At 37.2% G+C, this 16,089-nt stretch overlaps 1 protein-coding gene across 7 annotated transcripts; it reads left to right on the top strand.

The window, feature by feature from the left end:
• Positions 1-6,170: 6,170 nt before the first annotated feature.
• On the top strand, positions 6,171-12,481 carry LOC131322056 (nudix hydrolase 2-like). 7 transcript variants are annotated; one of them, XM_058353158.1, is made up of 8 exons: positions 6,171-6,307; positions 7,359-7,454; positions 7,544-7,687; positions 7,778-7,838; positions 9,243-9,515; positions 10,688-10,825; positions 10,934-11,011; positions 12,215-12,481. In XM_058353158.1, exons 5-8 carry the CDS (start codon positions 9,420-9,422, stop codon positions 12,269-12,271), a joined length of 369 nt encoding a protein of 122 aa, XP_058209141.1. In that variant the 5' UTR covers positions 6,171-6,307; positions 7,359-7,454; positions 7,544-7,687; positions 7,778-7,838; positions 9,243-9,419; the 3' UTR covers positions 12,272-12,481. The 7 variants fall into 7 exon arrangements, 5 of the variants coding, with proteins under 5 accessions (XP_058209141.1, XP_058209143.1, XP_058209140.1 ...); XM_058353160.1 differs by having other exon boundaries at positions 6,182-6,307; positions 7,391-7,454; positions 9,251-9,515; XM_058353157.1 differs by having other exon boundaries at positions 6,185-6,307; positions 9,251-9,515.
• The last annotated feature ends 3,608 nt before the right edge of the window (positions 12,482-16,089 follow it).

Genomic DNA, 16,089 nt, shown 5'->3' with positions numbered 1-16,089 from the left:
ATAGTATAAGAACCATTAAAAGCAATGCTTAACCTAATATACGCTGTAGGCATCACTGTTTCACAATAGGAATGAGTTGGAGAGATATCTCCTCAGTGATACTCCTAAGTCTCATACAACTTGGTTGTCCCGTTGAACCTAGATCTTGAGATCTCCAGTCAGCTAGGTTGGGTTGCCGTCATAGAGAACTTTTAATTTGTAGGCTTTAATCTCATTCCCCTTAATGATCATTTGTTTTCTAGTCAAAACTCAAGTTTAACGGATCCCTAAATAATTCTTTTTGACGTTTCAATCTCAAATGAGATCAAATATTAACGGCGAGTTGTCTACAACATAAATATTGAAACAAACCGTATTAGAAGGTCCTCTATGCCTTCAACTATTGATGGTCATCACATTTCAACTCTTGGCATATAATTGGACCATATGGAGCTAGCATCCTCTAAGAATGGCTTGTGGCCTTTCCGTGTACTAGCTTTTGCCTAATGCAATGGGTTGATCAAACTCCATTGTAGACCTTGCTATACACGTAGAGAATTTCAAATTTATTGTTGCACTCCAATTATAATATTGAATCCACCTTTGGATTCCAAAAAATTAAATTGGATATACATATCACAATATTTTATCCTTCAAGTATTTTTGGACATCTCCAATAGTGCAACATATATTTTAACTTTGTGGAAATTATAAATATTGCTCTCCCCCACAATTCTGAAATTAAATCAGAATTCATATTTTCCAAGTTTATGACATGACTCAAACGATGTCTAAACTTTGTCAGCAAGAAACAACCCCCACATTGAGTAACTCACCCAATATATCGAGTAACTCTTTACTCAAATTGAAAAGATTTTAAGCTATTTGCAACATGCATACTCTGTATCCGTATAGATGCAGGGGATACACTTTATGGCACAAAAAGATATATCTCTTGGGACGTAGTTGTTCAAACAGCAACTGAATACTCAAGATATTAGAACGAAATATCTAATATCTTTCCAATGACATGGCTCCATATCCACATTTTATATCAAGTCATAAAATGTCTAATCAATTTGCTGATTCAAATCCACTGGAATTTGATAAAAATATGGACCTTGCAAATCTTCATCAACGGGTCAACATTAGTGCACTACAAACTCTTGCAGAATTTTAAAATTTCATGGACATTAATTTATCTTTATCCAAACATGGGCAATCAGCAAATAGGAAATGAGATTTTCTCCAATCTCAGCACACTTCAGTTAAATCACCATGATTTACTAAAGTATATACTTGATTTAATTTAACAGAATCATAATCCGGGCCATTCATTACCAATAAAAGTAACTAATTGTTTACAACTACCTCTTAGTTGAACAAATTTCTAGATGTGGTTTTGTGCTACTTTCAACTTTGTGTAAAGAGTTCTTTGCCATTCCAATTTCCATACATCTTTCACATTTATGATCCGAATCTATGTAAAATTTAGGTAGACAATTTAAATAATTACATTGTGCAAAGATCCACAAGACCTAATCTACCATCCCACAAATCAAAAAACTCAAGGATATAAATAAAAGATGTGTTTATTTCACAAATAAATCCAGAGAGGCCGGAACCTAAGTCAGTACACTAATGTGGAACAACACATTACATATGTAGCCTCTACCTACATACACCTCACTATTAGTCAGGCCGATAGGTTCAATTTTTCTTCAACCCCATCTGAGAGAGCCTCAAACTCCATCTCAGTCATATTAGCCTGTGCTAGTTCCTTATTCTAATTACCTCATTTGCTTCGGCAATTAGCAGCCTTATGTCTTTGCTTGTCACACACAAAGCATGTTACACCCTCGATTTTCAACATAAATAAATAATTCATTTTGACATAAGATCCTTGCTTAAGATTAATAATACCCAAAAGAGTTCCCACCTGTTTAACTTTACAAACCAGGTTCCCAAGTTTAAAGATATACAACTTTGGCACTCCGGCCCAAATAAGCTTAAATTCAAGTATGATCAAGTTATAAAGTTACAAACGAGTTAGTCAAAAGGAATTCAAAAATAATTAGTTACAAACCCATCTTCATCAAAAGAAAGTCATTACGAAGATGTTCAAGTAACTAAATGAAGTTAGCTTCCAAAAAAAGTCTTTCACTTCCAAGCACACGATGCATGCAAACTATTGTTTAGCATTTGAACCTGAAAAGAAAGATTATATTGAGGTACACTAGCCCGGTAGGAATATCTTTACCAAGTCTATGTGCAAATATGATGATAAGTGCAAAAGGATGAAAACAAGAATTATAGTTCATTCAATAGGTAGCAATCAACTCATAGGTATGCCAACGCTCATTACAATAGTTCTAAGACATGCCATTATTGCAATATGCCACCTAACTCACAAGATATTCACTACTCTAATAGTCTCGACATGACTCGGTATCACCAATCTACACCGTCTGTATTTTCACCCCTTGTGTTACAGTATGAAATTCCTTTTTCGCTATCAAATACTCAAAAGCAACATAATAAAGGAATGAAAGGCAATAACAGGTGAACACAAGAATATACGTGGAAAACCCCTTAAAAAAGGTAAAAACCACAGGAGGAAATCGAACCACTTAAAGTAATCATTGTGCAGTTACAAACGATCTTAATTAAACAATCGTGAATCCTCACCAACTAACGAAAGATCGATTTGTCGAATCCACGTACACCGCACCGAGTGGTTGATTGCCGCACGCCTTGAATCCACAAGTCCTCCAATATACTTCCAGAATCCACTGGAAGAAAGTTTCAAGTAGTAGGAACAATGGTTGAAAAGGGACACTTGAAGTTTATGTAGGAAGGTTCATGATCATCGAATCATGTGTAACTCCAAGAGATAAGAACCATTCACCATTAGATATTACTCGGTATTAAAGACAAAGATGAATAGCTCTGCAATCTTTCGTAAGCTTTGAAAAGCCAGCCAAGCCGCATATAAATAGAATCTGAGGGAAACCTTTGGAACGTTGCTGCTCGTAACGTTGCTGCATCATTCCATATTGCCAGACAATCACTTCCTTTTTGCCACGCCTTGATTTCTGCATCTCCTTTTTCTAATACAGCACATGCACGAAATCCTCTAAGCCAAATGATTTCCTTCCAAACTAATTCCTTTTTGTCACCCATGATTTCTACATCTCCTTTTTCTAATACAGCACATGCACGAAATCCTCTAAGCCAAATGATTTCCTTCCAAACTAATTCCGTAGACACATTCTCCCTATCAATTATATAATACAATTGATATCCTTTCCATAAAACAGATGCTCTAGAAAATAAGATACAACTTAATTAAACGGGATACAAATCAAATGGGATTTTTGTCATGGGATTTGCCAAAATATGGACCTTACACAGTATAACACCACGAGGGTTACCGTGTTGCCACCCCTTACGTTATGGAGAGCCCTAACAACTTAGATCACCGTATTACTACCCCTTGTGTTACAAGACTCACTTAAGTCTCCATATTATCACCCATTGCGTTACGAGACTCCCTAAGGTGCCGTTCTACTTTCTTTTTAAAAAAAGAAGATAGTTTCAAGCTCAAATATAATGAAAATGAAAAATAATTTTTAAATTTTTTTTGCACCGTTTAAAGGATCTCAATGAGATCTATCAAATAAGATCCATATTGGTAGGAAAGTTATTTGAGTAAACACATGATTTTTAAGTTTGAAATTACCTTTTTTTCTAAAAGTTCTTTCTTTTAGAATCCAGAACACCCCCTAAGCCAATTTCCGACCCAAATAACTACTTTCTCACTCTATATACAAGCCAAGACTCCCCCATGATCACATTCATGTAAAAGACATCATACAACATACCAACATAGTCACGAATGCGCCATAAACGTTCACAAGTATTCAACCAATCAACAAGATGCATTTTAACCAGGTAAACCCTAGTTCGTTCCTTACTAATGGAAGACCAACGGGACAAAAATACAATCAATAATTCATACGAAGTCAATTAACATGCTAGAAATGGGTTTGGAAGTGTCTGAAAGGGTTTAGGAGCCAGAGGAGAAAGAGTGCAAAACAACAAAATGGCTATCCAGAGGAGAGGGGGATCGATCCCTCCATCACCAGAGATCGATCCCTACGCGTTTTTGGGCGATTTCTGTAGATTTTTGACAGCTTTCAAAGAGATAAAAGGGAATGATCAAAACTCGATTTTCACACCTAACCAACATAAAATACATAAAAGAGGCAAAAAAGTCCCTACCTCGCGACGATAACCAAGATCCAAGTGATTTGAACAAGCCCTAGCCTCTAAGAACTTCAAAACTTCGCTCCAAGCTTAACCCAAGAATTTCCAAGCTCAAGAACGTAATTTGAAGGCCAGAGGGAGGTCAATTCCTGAGTTTCTTGAGAGATAGAGTGGAGTTTTGAATCAGAGAGAGAGAGAGAGAGAATCGGCTAGAGAGATAGAGGGAAGGTAGAGAGAGATGGAGAGATGAAAAATGATCTCTTACAACACATACACCCACTATAAATACCCCTATATCTTTATATCACATGCACACTCCTTCAAGCTTCAATTCTTTCACTTCAATTCTCAATTTCAATAACCACCAAATAAATCCCATTTTCTCAATTAGGCATTTAATAAGCATATTTCAATAATTAAAATATCCGGGCTCTCTACAAAGCATTTGCATTCAAACTTGGGCTTCTTAGCAATGCCCACTTTTGGGCCTAGGTCAAAACCTTTGCCAGGTTTCTTCCTTTTCTTGTTCTGACTCTTGCTGCTGCTAGCCTTGTTTCCATGATCCACCAAGTTCACCTTAGCCTCAAACTGATTCACAACCCTCTTGTTTGAATTCAAATTATCTTTCTCAATCCTCAATCGTACAATCAGATCCTCCATGTTCATTGCTTGACGATTTCCTAATTCTAAATTAATGGGTTGCCTCAAGCGTAGGGCGGAGACTGACGTAGCATAATATCCGGTAAGTCCGGAGTCGAATCCACAGAGACAGTAATGTGTGCTGACTAAAAATTCGGGTTGATACTAATTTAATGAGCTCTTAGGTAGCCACCCATTGTCATTTCGATTGAGATTATCTAAAACCTAGAAATTAATTGTACTTTTTAAATAATTAAAAGAAACGTATAGTCGTAGGGTTCAGAGCACTCTCAACTGGCCCGAACTCATTTGCTCCATCGGTGTTCTTTAAAACGTTTGATTTTAGACTGAAAAAGATACCCCATAAGATGCAAACCTTTATGGTCGCCGTTTATCCATGCGCAGCGGAGAATGAGTTTTGGACCCCTATTTCCCCATTCACATGGGATCTGACAATGCCCAGATTCGTCTACGGGAAGTATTTTACCAATCTAAAATTATTTTTCTTACATTTTTTATTTCGAAATAGGAGCAAAACGCATCCGAACCCGCTACGGTGTGCTAATCACCCTGCGATCCTACCCCGACGACTAATCACTCATTATCATGCAAAAATTGAAAGAAATTCTAATTTGAAACATGCTTCTATTGCTCAGGATATAAAATAAACACATGATTTAAGTTAAACAAGAACCAACGAACAACTTTGATAAAAAGCGAAAATCAATACGAGTTACCGGAGTGCAAATAGTTGAACAAGACTTTAAATAACTTGAAGCAAAGAAAAACTCGAAAGAAACTAAACAATATTTGAACCTAAAGAACGACAGCCTTGTTCCTCGTTTTCTATGGTATTGCCCGATCAAAGCTTCTGATTGCTGCCTCCGTTCTCTGTTGTGCGGACCGAAAAAAAAGTGATGCCTTGAAACCTTTTTTTTTCCTTTATATGTAGTGGACCACTCCAGTTGTAATCACCTGAGATTTTCCCCAAATAACAATTAAGGGGCCCCACTTCACTAAACTCCATCTTTAATTCTTTTATATCTCCTATCTCCTACCGTGAATAATAAGGGGGAGGTTTTCGGTGTCCCAATTTCGGCCAATTTTTCCAATTAGGTCCCTCGCGTCTTCACGGCCGTGTTCTTGTGCGTGGGTATTCTGGTAATTTCAATTCCACCTGTCCTTCGGTACACCTGCCGTCATCCGGTTCTCCCGCGAGAGTCGTGATGGATTCTGTCCGTTGATTTTACTGGCTTCTCCCACCTACCACTTTTTTTAACTCCCCTTTTACATAATTACAGAGAACGGCGTTTTAGAGAGAGAGCGGGGTGGGACGATGGAGGCAGCCACGACGCCCGATGATGACGATGAAGATAACGAAAAGGGCAAAGAGGACGGCAATGAAGAAGGCACAGGACAGGTGATTTTGTTACACTAAGTTTTTGCAAATTTCAACGAATTGCTTGTTCAATTTGCACAGATCTGTTATTTACGATTTGTATATTTTCTTTGTTTTCTCTTCACTTGGATTTTTTCCGGTTGGCATGGACCCTAAGGAGTGATTTGGTCTCTGTTTTTGGTGTTCTGCATATTCTGCTCTGTTGGTGGCTTTGAAGAGATAACGCTTATGATCGACTCTCCTTTTCGATTTGTTGTGTGTTTCCGCTTCGCTTAGTTACATGATCCATTGTTTTGTAGTTTCCGTACTGCTCTACTGGGGTCGTGGCCGCCCGCATCGGGTTCTTTTGTATGAGATGTTTGGGGGTTATTGTTTTGAGTTTTGAGTTCTTCGTTTGTTCGTCACGCATATTACATGTTCTGCTGTTGCGATGGCTGAACTGGGTTGTCTGTGTGTAGTTTTTGGCCATTTAAGTTTGTTCGTTCAAATATCGGAGAGAAATATAACTCGAGAAAACACAAGTTAACAATCAAGAGTGAGAAGAGATCTGTAGTATTTTGTGTTAGACTTAGACCATCCAGCTGGAGGGATCTTAATCTTTGGATGCGCTTAAATACTAAACTTTTGTATTTATTGCGGTATTGATAGAGATTAGGGGTGTCTTTTGAAGCTTAAAGCTAATAAATTTTCTTCCTGTCGTGTGTTGTCAATGACTCAATCGGGCCTTCTTTGACAGCCAGTTAAGGAGCACACTAATTTTTCTATACATAATTAGAAAATGGGATCTAAGAATGGCTATGGACATGAGTGGAAGCTCATAGGTCTATCTTTGATTGCTTTCCTATACCTTGTCTGTTTTGGTTCTATTTTTGTTTGCTGTTTTAATTGCATTTGTATGATTTGTGATACAGTTGGTTCTCTTATTTACGCTTCAATTGGAGTCAAAACATATTTGACTTTCATTCGCGATGTGCCTTGGTTAGATTGTGATAGCACTCAATCCTTGTGTGTGTGGTGAAAAATAGTCCTGTGCAATCTGGTTTACTGTGCATATTGGGTATTGTTTTGCTAGGTAGTTTACTCAAGCTTGGTTTTCATGGCCAGATTGCATGTTTGGCTGTTTGGACGTATGGTTTATGTTGTAACCTTGTGTGTACACACAATTCCAGTAAGAATTTCCTTCCCTCGTAAGTTTATTCTATTGATGTGGAAATTATTGAAATTTCATGATGTTAATTCTGCATTTTCTTCAAACAGTGCCAGGGTTGTTCATGTTCCATTTAGCCGCTGGATTCATGCCAACCATGATAGCCCCCCACATGGAGGGTTTTATTAATTTGTCCCTATTCAAGGTTGAAGGGTAATTGCATCTGTGGCAGACGGCAGTCCATTGTGCCACTGGTGACTTGGAATATAAAGCTTATAGCAACTTTGAAAATGATTATAAATATATGCTAGACTTTGGTGATAATTTAAGATGGTCTTCGACAGGTGATTTGATTATGTGGTTAGAAGCTCTTGTGCACAATTGGTCACTGCTCTAATACTGTAGGTAAATGTTAAATCGTTACTGCCTTATCATTCTTGTAATTTATATAAATCATACTTTACCTGTCTTCCTACTAATTGAAGTCATACAACTATTGCTATATATGATACTTTGCTTTTTGTGTACTGTCCATTTAATATGTCTATTAGCTTCCAAATTTATAAGTGTTGCCCGATGCTGGTATCTTAGGAAATCTGGACTAAATCAATGGAAAAACTGGTTAAGAGGTCAGTATCAATACGATTTATCTTAGAGTGAGGGGTTTAGATCTTAGTTACAGGGAGCTCCTAAAGTGGTGCCGCTCCCCCCTTGGGAGCTTGCTTTTGCGCTCCCAACTAAGGAGCTTGACGGGAGCCCGCTCCCATTGAGATGGGAGCTCGCTCCTTACAAAGATAGGAGCTTTTGTATAATCTTTGTATAGAAAAACAGGGATTTATCACTTTGGTTTATCAATTGGTCTTTGATGAACTTATATATCTAGCCCAAGTCATGATATCTTGAAAAAACAATCATATTATATTGTAACACTTGCCCATTTTTTACACTTATGGAGGACTTTGCCCATATTTTTAGTTCCTAAAATGATTGTAATTTTTAAGTGAATACTTTATGCTACATTTTTTTCAAAATATATTATATGTTAGGGAAGTGCTACAATACACACCCCTTATTTGAGTGTGTATCATATGCACCCTCATTGAAACACACCAAAAAGTTATGATTTCTAAAATGTTATGAATCTATTCCTAGAAAGATATGAATTATATTGATGAAAAGTTACGAATTTTTAGTATAAAAGTTATGATACGAAATAAAATGTTATAAATGACCGGTTCTACAAATAATTTTTTATAAGGTGGCACAATATGAATCATACAATAGGTGCATATGGTATACACCTTAAAGGGGTGTGTATTGAAGACTTTTCCTATATGTCATGCTCCCAAGCTTCGGAGCTTCTGTATTCCCTTGCTCCCACGCTCCTGCCCCCTCTTCCACCTCCGCACCCGCTCCTTCTTCGTGCAACTGAGGGACTCTAGATTAAGAGCGCAAAATGTGGGAGAAACATTGATGGCAATTGAGATTCGTAATGTAGCAGTTTAAGTGCTACAGGCTAATTAGATTTACAAAGAAGAATGAATGAAAACATTTTCCCCCTCTTATCTTTTTTCCTTTGCACTTCACTCATCTTGTGGATGCTCAAAATCTTTTCTGAAAGTTCTAAGGGAAGCTATGGATTAGTATGATTGTGTGGGCACTTTTTTACGCTAGCACTTCCAGAGTTGCAATTTTCTTTTCATTTGAATATCTGAATTAAAATCCTTATCCCTTAGTTTATGTTGTTTGCCTTACAGTCAAGTCAGCAACGCAATGAATTTTCTTGTTCTGATTGGTTGTTCTGTGAAGCTATCCAGGTTGATGCTGGGACACTTGTAGACTCCTATATTTCTGAAAAGAGAATGCAACACAAGGAGCTAATTGCAACACTTAGAAAACACGACGGGAGTTAAGTGGTTGATGGAAGTTTTTGCTGCATGGCTTTGAGTTGACTTTAATCCAATTGTTTAAAATTGAAGCTTCTTAATGTGTTCTGTGTTCATGGACCAGATACAAAGACTGTTTTTGGCAGATAAAATTTTAGTGTTCCGAAGGGCATGCTCTGAGCTTTCTGGTTACAAGGTATTCATCTCTACACTCTTGTTGGTTCTCCTAGAACTATCTCAACTCTCAAGTATATCTTTATTGGTAATATAGATAAGGTCTTACTCTCAAAATTGGGAGCTTTTACTTTTTTATCTCTTCAAAATCCCTAGCTGATCTAATAATGGGGAATGGAAAAGGACCAAAAATCACAGTGCACTCTTACAATATTGATTCTTGAAATAAATATTCTGAGAATACGCCAGCTAAGAAATGCTTAATAGGAGCTTCTGCTTCCTAACACCGTATTTATGGCCGAATAAGCTTATGTACTCTCGAAGTTTTTCCCACTTCTTGTCCATTTTCCTCAGAGCCTCTGTCGTTCGTGTTGCATGTTGGTTTTTGTCGCTGTCGCAATGGCGAACCTAGGTTCATAGGATGTGGGGGTTTCGTGATTTCTTGCATTTTAACTATGCCAGTTCTAGATTACAAAATGTTAGTTCTGATTCATTGGTTTTGGGTTATACCTATTGAGGAGTCATGGTGGATTTGAAGCAATCCATGGATTCTAAGGCCTTTGCTTCTCTGCTTAGATTTTCAATAGCACTGTGGATTTAGAGGGTTTCTTTGTCCTTAAATCTTTTTCTCTTTTTTTTACAAGAACATTCTATTGTTTCATACTAAAAGATCAGCAGTTGAATTAAAAGAATGTATTTGTTTTCTATCTGCTGATTTTCTTAAAACAAAAATAGAAAACAAGAAACAAAAACAATTTTGAGTAGGCCTTCTAGCTCTAACCATGTGCTGATTCCTATCAAGTTCGAATAAGGATTCTGTGAATTTTGCAAGGAAAGAAGAGCATCTGAATTAAACAGGCAATAGAAAGTGTAAATCTTGTTGAAGCTGCAGTTAAGGTAGGAAGTAGGAACCATAGGATTGACTTTGTACCCGCAATTTTCACCGTCTTTCGAGAAACACTTCTCTCTTTTTTTTCATCAGCCAAAATTAGTATTGTTATAATAGTTAGCTTAGCACCTTGAAAGAGAAGTTAAATTCCTGACCTCTTTTCTCTTGGCGCTTAAGTGCACTCCTGATGCCGTTGGGCCAAAGGCCTCTCGGCCTGAGAAACTAACTTTGATGTTTTACTCTTTCTACATTTGGTTGAAATTTTAAAAAGACAATTTATTTTTCCTTCTGTGCTGATTTGTCAGCAAGGGTTTAGGTATCATTATGCAAAGCCATCATACTTGATGCTTGCGAAATGGATTGCTGAAACTTTTGATACTCTTCCAGCAAATGCGTCGCATCGAGTTGGTATTGGTGCTTTTGTGATGAATGACATGGGGGAGGTACTTCTGCAGAGATGCATATATTCATGATCCCTTTTTCATATATCTTACACAAAACATCAGTAAATAAGTTCACCCTCTGAAGTTACGATTTTTTGGGTTTGTTAGGTTCTGGTAGTCCAGGAAAATAGTGGCACATTCACAGGCACAGGTGTGTGGAAATTTCCTACTGGTATTGTCGATGAGGTGAGTCGTGCCCATTGTTCAAGTTTTCAGCTAAGGAATATATGTACAGATTAAAGCAAAAGTATTGATTGGTATACCTGTGATTTTGTGATTCTGTTTCTTTTTCAGGAAGACAGAGAACCTTTTTGGCCACCATTTTTTAGGTCTTGTGATCGAAATAGTGTACTTCCATATATGAACAATCTGTGGCAAGAAATTGTAAAAACAGTTTTTTGATTAGTGCAAGCTGAAGTGGAAAGATAAACTATTTATAATGGACTATTCAGTTAGGTTTCCAAACTTCTGCAACTTGAATCCATATGGGTTCAAGCCATGAGTGCTAAAAGTGCAAGGATTGCCCTTATTTGTTAGTCCATTCACTTGCTCAAACAATATGAACTTGTAATAAGTTCAGAAGCCACTGACATCGAACAGTGTGCATCAGAGACAATTCCTAATATTTGTTGTGCATATAACACTCGCTTTTAATTTTTCATATGTTAGATTCGTTTCTAAGACTTCTCTGTGATCTGTCATCACTAAATAGGCACGCTGTTATGACGAGAAAATATCAATGTCCCAAAACCCCATTGCTTAAAGAAGCATTCTTATCAGTATTCCCAGAATGCCTTATCGAGGCAAACGTGCTATGATATGATGCATCCTCTGAAAAAGAAATTCTTTCTTGCCTCCCTGATTTTGTCTTGGACTGCATTGATAAAATAGACACGAAGATAGAACACTGTATCTGTTCGCAGTAAGTGTTCTTATCCTTGAATGCTTACCAAAAATGAGTACTCCGCTCAACCTTTTTTACTGTTTCAGTTGCGTTCAGAAGTTTAGGGTCATAATTGGTTGTTCAAGTGAGATGGGTGTGTATGCTTTCGTGCTTGCATTCATGCAAGTGTGTGATAAACACATGTATAGTTGTTTCCAAATTGCCATGTTTACTTACTTGAGCAAAAAAGCATAGGCTAATGGACAGAGTTTCAAAAATTATTGCACTAACAGATGTATTTCCTTGTAATTTGTACCTTAAATGATGCATTTTGAGAATTTATGAGTTGGAACTTATGAATGATTAGCTTTGAGTAGAAAAATATTTTGTGCTACTTGCAAGTTGTCTTATCAGGAGTTCAGATATCTTGTGAATATGATACAAGTTTTACTTTTCGATTTATGATTTCTTGATTCTTAATGTGTAATAAGTGGCACTTCTTGCAGCATGTGGTGTTGGGGCTTGAAAGTTCTGTCTGCAATGGGAGCTGGCGTGTGAACTGACCCTACAAAGATCTGTGTGGCTGATTGGAGAGAGTCAACAAATGACCCACTATCTCCTGCTATCTTGAGCCGTAACTGCTGTTAACTTTGCTACAATTAACTACTTCCTCCATCTGTAAATAGTTTGTGCAATACATAATGTAGATGTAAATTACTTAAACTCCATGCTCCCTTGGTTAAGCAATATACTGTACCTTCATTACTATTCTACCACCATTCGTACATTTCACCTAACCATAAAAAAAAAAAAAAATTTAATATCTGCCCTAAAACAAAATACGTCCTCTTCAATGGGCATGATTTTTGTGCCTTGCACGAAGGAGGACCTAGTTAATATAAATATATGGCCCATGATAATTTCCAGCCGCCAGCCACACCCACATGCAAAGACTAGCAGGAAATTGATCCAATGCTTCTCTCTTTATTTTATCGATCTCTTCATTAATTTCATCGACGCCAGCTTTGCTTGACACAAAATAAAATTCAAATTGGCACTTTAGCTCCAAATATTATTCATCGGCTCCATGAGTTCTAAAACATAAGTAACAAGTATCAAATCCCAAGTAACGCGCTAAATAGACATAACAAGCCTAAGTTAGGAGGCATAAATAGACATATTTACGCACCTATCATTCATGTCTTTGCGTTTGTGCTTGAAATGTTTCTTGTTTTCTTTCCAGAGTGGTGGCAGTTTCCAAATGATGGATGCCACTTGGAATGACTCACTCAAAATCATCCCTTCTGCATGAATCTCATGTAGAATAATCTGGAGTTCTTGGACTTGACTCATCACAGACTTGGAATCAACCATCTTATAGTCTAAGAATCTGCCAGCAACGAATTTCTTCATTCCAGCATCTTCTGATATGTATTTTTTCTCCAAAGAAAACCAGAGTTCCTTGGCACTCTTGACCGAACAATACACGCCATACAACGCATTGTCCAGTCCATTGAGGATGTAGTTCCTGCACAGGAAATCGGAGTTCTTCCAATCATTATAAGCTTTATGGACTTGATTGTCTGTCTCATTCTCCCCAACAATAGGTGGTTCTTCAATCAGGAACTCGACCATTCGAAGAGTCGTAAGATAGAACAACATCTTTTGTTGCCACATCTTGAACGCAGTTCCTCGGAACTTTTCTAGCCTTTCAGCATGTTTCACAGGCACTAAGGCGGGAACCGGAGCCACAACAGCAGTAGGGGTTAGGGGTTACGGAAGGGTTAGACCCATAAGTTTTTCCACTTTCTTTCACAGGTTCGGTAGTCATTTCTGTTCCACAAACAGAATATTAACACAGGAATAAGTAACCGAAATTACGAAACAATAATAAATCCAGTAAACACAAACACCAGTACAATATTTATCACGTACTGATCACTAATGTACAAACACACGCTACTGTCAAATCTGGATAATACACAAAACTGTGATAGTAAAATGCACCACACGGTTTATTCAATATACTGGTTTACTACCAACCGTGATGGAATTGAAAACCAAAATACAGTAGATATATAAAAACGAATTTGCCTTAGACTACTAAGCAATCAAGCATTAAGCATGTAGCCCACTGATATCTCAAAAACCGAGGCAATTAAAATGAATCTACACTAACTAATCATTAGTAACTTCAGAAAGTTAAACCCAGTGTGTAGCCAAATTGAATTTGACTACGGTTAATGTTAGAAAATCAATTATCGATGGTTCCGAATGCAAAGTAAACTTTTAGTCAAACTAACAATTCTGTTCAAAGCTCCGAACACGTAAACGATCTACCAATTTATGATAAAAATTAAAAAATGAACACTATCCCGAACCGAGAACTAAATGCATTTAGAAATCAGATTATAACCTTACCGATTGAACAAAACTAGTCAGATTCACGTTAAATCAGAAACACAATTTTGGTACTCGGTATGCAATATTTTCCAGACATTAAAAAAAAACGAATTCCAAAAAATAAAGAACTCGAATTTGCTTTAAGATTGTTGGAAATGGGATTCGTTTATCACTGGAAATATGCAACATACCAAAAATAAACAAGATTAGAAACTTACTGAACCAATTTCAGACGTCCGGAAATTGGCAATTGAGGCTAGGAATAATATTATATCCTTAAAGTAAATTCCTCTCCTACACTGGTACTCTTGGGTCTCTAGAACATTTGCTTCTCAAGATTACCCGATTTTCAAAGAATGGAAGTAGCACTACAATCTGTTCAATGGGCGAATGCAAACTTGTGCAGTACTCTCTCTCAGACTCATTATGAATGTAATGTATGTGCTCTAACTTTTCCGATATGGAAAAAGAATGCACTTGAATCCTTGAATCCTATAAATAGTGCCAAACATGACTATTCGGAAAGAAGGAAACTCCTCGGAAAATCCATAACAGTAAAGTTGCGACAGTTAATGGCAAACAAGTGCCACTTAAAAGAACACACCTCTTGGGATAAATCGGTTGGTAATGGCAAACATTAGAAAAGACACGTTTCCCACTTGGATGTAAGTATACCACTTGGATAGCCACCCCTCTTTACTATTTGGAACACATAATTTTGAATCAAAACTATTTTCCTTTAAAAGAATATATATCTAATGGGTCAAGCCCAATTTTCTTAGTCACACCAAAGAAATATATCTTCTTAGTTTCCCACATTATAACAATGTGAGTCCTTCCCAACTTCAACCAAATATCATGTGATTGTTTTAGAGTCAATTTTAATTCACTCCAAGATATTTTGTGCACGAGTTACGTTTGCTTATAATATACGGGGAATTTCTCTCTGTATCGCATTGTCAAATGTTTAAAATTGATTTGCTTTTCCTTTTTTCAGCATTGTGGCTTCTAATGTTTGTACTTACTAAATTCATTATCAATCTACACAAATTCCCCCCTAAATTGGGCTCCAATTGCGTTCTTTGAATCTAGTTAGTTGGTCATTCATTTTTATGTAATCATGAGCCCTCAGCATATTCTTTCTTTCTTCTTCTTCGTTGTTTGTAAAAAGCTGTAAACTAGCCTGTCATTAGGACTTATCATCCATACTTGTATCTCCATTCTTTGTGGCAAAGTAACATTGCTATGAAAGATTTTCCAATAATCGTTTATGGGATACATACTAATGGAAGGCACCCGTTGCTGATTAATGGAGGAAATTGTCATTGTCCTCGAAAATCTCTCTCTCAATCGTCTTTGGGTAGCAAGGGTAATTGTTTCAAATGTAAATGAATTATAAAATTTCCAAACCAGCTAATCAGTAGGCCATTAGTGAATAAATCTCATCGGCCGGTCAAAATTCATGTGTTTTTGGGTTGTATCGTGACAAGTATTCTCAACATACTCTCATGCATAATGACATTTTCATCCTTAATGGTGTATCATGTGAGGAAAACTACGCATGTCCATTTGTGGTGATTAACCATTTTTAAGATAAAGAAAGCATGAATAAGGTGACTACATAGCTGGACCAGGTGTACGAGTCCGAAAACCAGCATTTTTCTTGCAGTGACGTCCGTGAACATTATGCTTGTCCATTAGGGTACATGTGTACGTGTATGATCTGGAATGGCTTCTGAGTATTACGCTTGTCCATTATCAAATCATCAGGACAACGGTATCCAGGCTACCTTTGTAAGCATAGCCAATCCCGACATTTGACAGTTATCCAAGATACTGAGGGAAAGGTAGAAAATAGAGGAAGGGGTGGTCTGCTGGCATTATCTGAGGAGGATGCCTTATAATCACACCAAAGCTGGCACTTGACGAAGGACTTTTGATCCCCGCGCATTGGAGCTACCTAAGAAGGCATCTGCGC

This window comes from Rhododendron vialii, chromosome 4a, assembly GCF_030253575.1.
Source record: "Rhododendron vialii isolate Sample 1 chromosome 4a, ASM3025357v1".
Lineage (NCBI taxonomy): Eukaryota > Viridiplantae > Streptophyta > Magnoliopsida > Ericales > Ericaceae > Rhododendron > Rhododendron vialii.
Note: the sequence above shows the minus strand (reverse complement) of the source record. Positions and strands in the feature narration are given on the sequence as shown.